Source organism: Olea europaea, chromosome 16 (genome assembly GCF_002742605.1).
Source record: "Olea europaea var. sylvestris chromosome 16, O_europaea_v1, whole genome shotgun sequence".
NCBI lineage: Eukaryota > Viridiplantae > Streptophyta > Magnoliopsida > Lamiales > Oleaceae > Olea > Olea europaea.
The window spans coordinates 16,684,953-16,693,391 of record NC_036252.1 but is presented as its reverse complement, the minus strand read 5'-3'; the positions used below and the strand labels follow the sequence as shown (position 1 = coordinate 16,693,391).

At 33.0% G+C, this 8,439-nt stretch overlaps 1 protein-coding gene across 1 annotated transcript; it reads right to left on the bottom strand.

Annotated features, from left to right (window-relative positions):
• Positions 1–474: 474 nt before the first annotated feature.
• LOC111412690 (ABSCISIC ACID-INSENSITIVE 5-like protein 2) lies at positions 475–7,707 on the bottom strand. Its single transcript, XM_023043613.1, has 4 exons — positions 7,565–7,707; positions 3,869–4,223; positions 3,700–3,771; positions 475–907 (listed from the first exon to the last, which is right to left on the bottom strand). Exons 1-4 carry the CDS (start codon positions 7,705–7,707, stop codon positions 836–838), a joined length of 642 nt encoding a protein of 213 aa, XP_022899381.1. The 3' UTR covers positions 475–835.
• Between the last annotated feature and the right edge of the window lie 732 nt (positions 7,708–8,439).

The following is an 8,439-nucleotide window of genomic DNA, read 5'->3' as shown; positions in this document are numbered from 1 at the left end:
TTAAATTTTTTTTTTTTTTTTTTTTTTAACATTGCTTGATTTAGTTCGTTCATTTTTTGTTAATGGGAAATCAATATTCACAAAAGTAAGATTGGGATGAAATCACTCTTTACAAAAAAATAAAATATAAACTCTTTTAAAATTAAAACAATTTGCTTTTGCCTAAGTTTAAATTAAGAAAAAGAGAAATAAAAAAACAAATATATAAATTCATATTATAGCATAACAGAGGAGAAAATAGAAATTTTATGTTAAAAAGAAAAAAAAAATTATATTTTGAAAAAATGAAAGGTGTCTCTGCAGTTGTCATAAATTTTAGAGAATGTCTATATAATTAGTCTTAAATGAATGATAACAATGAATCCACTCTTAACACTTGCAAATTTTGTACTCTGCAGCATGAATGTTTTTATCATTTTAATAGTGATGAATAATTCACAAATAAGCAGCTTATTTTCCACATTTAGGCAGTGATTTGCAAGTCTGCAACACATCATAACATGTATAGATCAGCCAGGGATTTTCCATATTGGCACTAAAAGAGCGATGCCTGGTCCATCTGTCATTACCTAACTAAAGAATACTGACCATCATACGCCACAACATTCAACTCGGCGAGTTCTCCGAACGCTAACTCGAATATGTACAAGCAGTAAGTTCTAACAAGATTAAGATGATAATATACATAGAGACTGCAAATTAAGCAGCATTAGCATCATAAACAAAAGCAAGAGCAGAAGCAACTCTACATTTCAATATTCTAACAGACTCCTCCAGTAGACCCATGAGTACAATCCTAAGCTCAGCTGAGCAACAAAATTTTCACAGCTTAATGTCAGAATGAACTTGTTCTTCGAAGCTGATATCTTGGTTGGTCGAAATTGCAAGACATCGTTTTCTCCCATTCCTAGAAAGAATAAGAAGAGTATTGAGTTACCCACTTACCATCCTTACTATCAAAAGAGGAATACAACAAACGGAGAGAGCTTTGTTCCCTACGAGAGTAACCGTACCATTTCTGTCAACAAACCCCGAGAAGGGGGACGAAGGAAAAGCTAGTTTACATTATAGCAAAATTAAAAACTTCACTCCGTAAGAGAAAAAATACTGAAATAACACCATCATATATACGGATTTATAGGAAGAGTACTTCAACAACATTTATGATCTCCCGGTTTCTGTAGGCCATATACAGCCAGAGATTGTTTAAATAATCTGAATTTTGAATACAGTCAATTTGGATACAAACTTCTGTTTTCCACGACTTTAATATCCATTTACATGCGACCCACAGGCGGAGGGACACTATGCCTAAATTTGCGTGAAGAGTACACATCCTAATTTCATGAAATATTTTGTTGGCCTATGTAATGGATGAATGCAAAACTATCCGATGAAGAGGCAGTTGTGTCCATAATAAACTAGGATAAAGATAAAATACATCGTCATGGGACACTTCAACCTACAGAGGATGATATAAGCGAATCTAAAGCAATTATCAGATATGAAAACAACATAATGGAAGTTCAAACAAAATGGATCAAAATAGAACCAATTTTTCATTTTGGATTTTGCAACTAGAAGAAGAAATCTCAGGAAGGCAACTTTTGTCAACCATCACATTCAAAAACCGACGCAATGGAAGATGGCTTAACCAGACCAACTCCAACAATATTTAAAGTTAGAATTCAAGGCATTTTCAGCAACATATCAATTATCTATTTAAAAGAAGAAAAACTTGAAAAGCAATGGCGATGAACACATGTTAAGCACAAGAAAGGATTTACAAATGATGCAACGATCATCCAATGATTCGACTGAAGTAGATACTGTCGAATATATAGTGAAAGGTGGTGGCTTGTTGCGAAAACAGAAATGTAACACCATTCAAAGAGGAGCTCTCTTGTTTCTTAGCCTCCTTGCATGCCTAGCTTCTTGTTAAGCGAATCTTTTTTCTTCATTTCAGGTGGATTGCTAGTGCAACTCATAGATCTTCAAAGTGCTACTGTTAACATGGTCTATCCTCAGCAAGTTTAGTTGTGAAAAATTGTGTGAGCATCTGATTTGGGTTCTTTCTACTTGTGTGAGATATCCCTCAAGAATTGGTGATGGTCCGGTTATATTGGCGGATGATGATTTTTTTTTTCTTTTTTCTTTTTTTCTTTTTTTCTCTTTTTTGTGGCACTTGCTTCTAGTTCTCTAGTTGGCTTAGTAAAGTATGCATTGTAAACACAATTATATGCATCACTTGAGCTTTGAAAGAGGGCAATTAGGTCATCAAATAAATTTTCAAACTCAATTTGTTTTCAAGAATACTATATTGAGTTTGAGAGGATGTTGAAGTCTTGAATATACATGAAGATTATAAGATTATTCTCCATGATAATTTTCCACTGGTGTGGGATTATTTTTTTCTCCAATATTGATTTTTTGATCACGCGATCATTACTTTTAGAGCTATTTAAAACCCTATAAATAGGGTCTTCTACAATGCAATAATTAAACAATATATTAAATATTGTCTACATTATCCAATATGTAGCAACATTCTAACTTTCTGAATAAATTGGGAGACTAAATCAACAATGTTTGAAAGGCATATAAGGCAGAAGCAATGTATCACTTTAGTATATAAAGATTTTGTTAGCAGAAGGCATTAGAGATACAAGACAAATTTGATTGAGCTATAGGCAACTGTTCAGATCTAAAGCTTTACTGTAGAGTGCAAATCTTTCAAACAAATCTATGGAGCTGCCAGCCCCAAACCTAAATTCGAAATCTGAGATACTAAAAATAACCAACCAAAGCAAATAAAATGCTAAATTATGATAACTGTGCTGATGGTAACTTCAAACTTCTTGGTTGTGAAACCAAGATTTGATAGGGATGAAATGGAATGAAAGCCTGAATCATGTAATTAACTTTAAACTAACGGAATTTCCGAAAGAAGCAATGTAATTATGTAAAGATATTATGATTGTGATGGCTGGCAGTTCATCAAGGCCTTGCATCATATTTAACAAGGTAATCTGCAGAGAAAGTCGTGACTAGGTTGGCGAACTGTGAAAAGAGTTGCTCACTTCTATTAAGAAACCATTTGATGGCTAATTTCGTGCATGATGACTAGAAATTATCCCCTAAGAAATGGCAAGCTCCTCCAAAATATTCATATGATTCCCTTCTCTTTCTGGAAATACTTGTACACCGTAAGAGGGTTCAAACTCCATTATCTTTTTCAGTGATGAATGGACTAACCTGAATTTAGTTAGCAAAGTCCAAGGATCCTTAGCCACAAAAAATAAAAAAATAAAAATAAAAACACTTTTAAGTAGCAAATGTTAACTATATAGTAGTTTCGGTAGCTAGCACACAATTTTTGCATATTGACTGATAAACTCATCACTCTCATCCTGGAGATCTCCAATCATATATTATTTCCTGTCTTTGTCTGTTCTTCAACTTAAAACTACATGAAATATTCAGTCTCGTCCCATTTGGATATGATACGGAAACTTTCAGCTTAGCATCCTAAATAAGCATCCGTTTGATAAAAAGTCCATTTGTTTCTTGATTAAGTTTCAGTTTGTAAATGCTACAAACTACTGAGACAGCAACCATCTCATGCTTTAAAACATAGTAGTTATTCCATAGAAAACAAAGCTAGAAAGAGAAAGCAAAAAAATTTCAGGGACTCTTTACCTTCTCTTTCTTGAGCTTCGTGTTTAGCTCTTCGAGACAGGAAACCTTGCTCACCAACTCGTTGTGGTAAGCCTATGACCATCATCATACAGTAAGAAAATTGAAGTCAGATATGTAGAACAAAGCAAAAATGTAGGTAAAGATAACACAATAAGATTTAAAATATTGCCTGTTTTCTTGCCCGGGACCGGGCAGCAGATTCCCTATTTTTAATCTTTCTCCTTAGCCTTCTCTCAAGGGTCCTATCAAAGTCCCCAGAGTACCTCTTCCGGCCAGGGATTGGTGTATCCGATAATGTATCAATCGAAGGAGACGGGGACAGACCCATTTGAGGCGTGAAACTCTGTGGAGCTAATGTGTTGTCCAACCCCATGGCAGGTCCAAGAGAAGAATCAGCCACATAAAGCCCTGCTTTCACCAAGAAATCCTCCAGAGTGGTCTCCCCAAGAGTCGGCTCCCTTTCGTGGCTAATCATTTCGTCCATGAACCTAGTCATTTGTCCTTGCTGGATATGCCTGCCCACCAATAATCACATGAGAAGTCGTCGTCTGAATCCCCAATTATTCCCTCAACTCCTAACAATTATATAGTCTGAAGCAACCACAAGAAAAATCCCTAACTAAATATCAATCAGCTTCTTCCAAGAACCATAAAAATTAATATTTTAGCATCAAGATTCTATCATTCGGACCTCAAATCATTAATATGAAAGGGAAGATAAGATAGGAACAATCATTCGGCTCAGCTATACATGCATTTACACAGGCATATATATTCATAAATAAAAAGACAAACAAAATCCAGACGAATCAAGCAAAATACATGAAACTCAGGCATAAGAATAATACTCCCTCCCTCCCCCAAGATAGAATAAAAATTGAATCTTTTTTCATTTTCCAAAACTAGACAAGGATTTTCAGCGGTCAAACTACTAAACAACAGAAAAGACCCAAGATTTTAATTTTATTCCAGAATAATGACTGTAGAACATTGAACATAGTTAATAAATAAGTGTAATTATCGCAAACAAAACCCACAAATTAATTACCTGTGGATCTGATTATCTGGATCTTTACAAGACAATTGTAGAGAAATTTCAAAATATAGAGAATATAGATAGATCCCTTTTAATACTGTGGACTTCTTTGAGTTTGAGGGATCCACGTGTGCATTGAGTTTTCCAATATAACAAAATTTCTTTTGGGTTTCATGCTAGTAGATCAATCCTGCTAGAGGTACATTATTCAATAGTAGATTTCAGATTAGGGATATCGCTGTGATACGTGATTTTTAACAGTTAATTATTTCAATGGTCATTGAACTTATATTTTTTTTTCAATTATTTACTCAAATTTAAGATGTCGAGTTTTGATCATTAAATTTTGAAAAATATTGGACGTTAGTTATTGGTATAATATTCATTTAAAATCTCTAATCTAGTTTATTGATTTCCTTATTAAAAGGAATGCTGTTAATAAATTAAGACAACCCAAGCAGCGGCATGACACAGTGGGGTTGAGTGATTGTAGTCTTATGAGAATAATTTGCATTATTAATTGTGCCATAATCCATTTCAAGTTCTCATTTAAATTAGGGCTACAGATATTTAGCATGTAAGTGCTAGAATATTTTGTTGAATGATTTTGCACGAAATGGTTTGATAATTATTGTTTAAATTAAAATTTGTTTATGAATGTATTAATATTTGGAATAAACAAATACATTGTTATTCCTTTCTTCACTTTGAGTGTGTTGAAATTCTATTTTCATAACAGAAATGAATACCGTCGGGACTACTTCCAATATTTGGAAAGATACCAACTAATTGTGAAAGTATAAGAACTTTCATGACTATTCCTTTTATTGAAATATGAAATATGACATGGTAAATTAGTTGGTTAAATATTCAGGTCTTGTTAAAATTATGCTGACTTTGATTAATAGGTGGAAAATTGTGTATGAAATATTCTAGGATGAAAAGGTGTGTCTTTCATATGAAAGATCATGATTTTTTTATATGATTATTTTTTAATGGGTGTATCCCTTCATAAAGATTAATTCTAAGAGATGCGTCCTCTCGTAGGGTTGAGTCTGTTCAGAACAAAAATTTTCAACTTATGTTTGATTCAGGTGAATATGTACCTTGTGATTTGACATGAATCTTGTGAAATGTCGAATCAAGATGCTTAGTCTTCTTCATTGTAGAATTTGACTTCAATTATGGAACCAATTAAGGTGGTATATGGTTTGAAAGCATTATTGGTCTATGTGATGACCTTGATTTCATTTGGATGATCAAATTAATATAGTTGATTGAAGTCTAATTTCGAATGGAAAATGATTTTTCATTTTTGTGAATTAACAGTGCTTAGACTTTCACGAAGCATTCGATAAGGATAGTATCTAAGTGATAAATGAATTGAAATATGAAAGAGTTCAAGCACAATTCAAAAATGTGGGGGTTAATATTAATGCTTGCAAACTTATATGAAACATTCATGACGTGTAGATACAACATTATTAGTTGTACATTAATTTTTAATTGAGGAATTGTAAGGGTAACTTAGTTTAAAAATTACATTTTCCTATACACCTTGTAATCATAAAAAGATATCTATGAAGGTGAAAAGGTACAATACCCTTATACTAACTATAAGGATGATATACATTGAATTTAAAGTGGATGAAATGAAAAGTCTATTATGACATTTAATTTGGATATGCAATAAGATTTGGAATATTTGAAGAATATTCATAAATTTGAAATGCAGTGTAATATTTCAATGTTGAAAATAGAACGCCCGTGTATGAAATTCACTAGCAAAAGTGATTGACTAGTGTAGTGTTTGATAGAAATCCTCCAACATTGTTGCTTGGAATTGATAACGCTTTAGATAAAGTTAATGAGAAGCATGTAGATTCATAAGAGGATTTCATTGTTGATGACAATTTGTATCTATTAAATGAATCAATCATTTGTTAGCTATATTTGATGAGATACTAAGTCACATATAAGCAGTTGATCTCAAATAGTGTGAACTCGTGGATCAATTAAGAGGTTTACCGAAAGATCAAGCATACTGCGTATCGAAGGGAATGAAATTAAGCTTACTACGTTAGATTCTTTGTAATGGTAACCCTACCTTATTGACTGAAGATCCCAAAATCTTGATTCAAATGGACAACTAAGTAATGAGAGAATATAAAGCACTTAGGAAATTACTTCCTAACTCATTCCTTTGTTATTAAAGTGCATTTTGCAAATCGATTAGAGGTTAAAATACTCTTTTAATAATTCCTATATCTTGATTAAGTCAAGTGGAGTTGAGCAGATTACTTTTGAAAGGAGATCACCTCTGTAAGTGTAAAGTGAGACCGCCTCAATGAAAATTGTTTTGAGGTTAAAATTCTCTAAATACTTATGAAATCCAAAAGTGGTTTAGGGCCAAAATGAACCAAATCATGATAACCAAGACATCTATGTGAGTATTGTTGTCTTGGCTTACACAAACGGTTGAATGATTCAAGACATCATGTTCACCAATTAGCCAAGTAAGTCTGGTAGTATTTCACTAAGGAATGTTTAAAGTCGAAAACTACCTTACTTGATACAGTGTTTTTTTGCTCTCTACTAGTGTCTACATTTTTATTCAAGTGGGAAATTGTTAGAAATTGGTTAAGTATAAATCTTGGAAAGCGATTTTTTGTCAACTTTGACTAAATGTTTGGAGTCGATCCGAAAGTCAAATTACGAAAGTAAATAGATTGCCATGGTATATTTGAAATCTTAAAACTAAATCCGGATGAATGAGAAATTATGGTCCAAAGTTTGAAGAAAAAATAAAAAATCAGCATATGTAGCCACCATTCGAGCAGTAGGCCAGCGCCAGGCAAGGGACAAGGTTTTGCTTTTGTTGCTCGAACGGCAATCCAGCGATAGGCGAGTGATGGGTTGGGTTGCAACCTTTCATGAAAAATGCTGAGTGTAGGGTGTATCTCTCCAACCATGTTCCTTTACCTTCTATATATAGGATCCCTTGGACGTTTATTTATTATTCTATGTTATTCTTTTCATTTTATGTTGCATAAAACATTTTATCAAAAATTGTATTCTTTGCAAAAAGTTTCATAGTTTGGTAAAAAGAGAATTCTATTCGAGTTCGTTGATCCAAGCTATTTGGAATACTCCTATGGCTTGACGTGGTTATTATATCATGGGAGATGATTGTCAAAAAAAAAAACATTAACACCAATGCAGGGTAAATTCATCTTAAGGACAAAGTGTCAAATACTTGCTTCGGTCAATCTCATCACTTGCATCTCCTCTTCTTTCTAACTTAGTATTTGATTTCAGGACTTGACTAACATTCTTTTGATTTCATATAAGGTTTGAATTAAAGAACGTAATGGCTTTTATTTGAAGAATGGAAATGATTGAATTCATCGTCACGTATTCGACTTTGGTAATTATCATTTCGCCTTCTCAAATCTCATTTGGTAAGTTGACATTATGTTCGATTTCATGAAAGGTACGTTTTGAGAATATAATATTTGCACATTATCGATGTAATATTTCCAACACAACCACAACAAGATTCAGTGAGCAATAGAAGTCGTTTTTCAAAGTTTATTGATCGATCGAAGACATTTTTCAAAGTTTAGTGCCTAAAATTTAACCATCTCAAAGTTTACTGAGCAATACAAAGACGTTGTTCAAAATTTAATGAACAATCGAAAATA

Bases quoted from the DNA above. Each gene is read 5' to 3' on its own strand.
- LOC111412690 (XM_023043613.1), bottom strand. From the start codon at position 7,707: ATGGTTGGAGAGATACACCCTACACTCAGCATTTTTCATGAAAGGTTG. The intron at 4,224-7,564 runs GTGGCTACATAT...CATGTGATTATT, and splicing joins GCTGGCCTACTGCTCGAATG to GGTGGGCAGGCATATCCAGC. The intron at 908-3,699 runs GTAAAGAGTCCC...TATTCTTTCTAG, and splicing joins CGAAGCTCAAGAAAGAGAAG to GAATGGGAGAAAACGATGTC.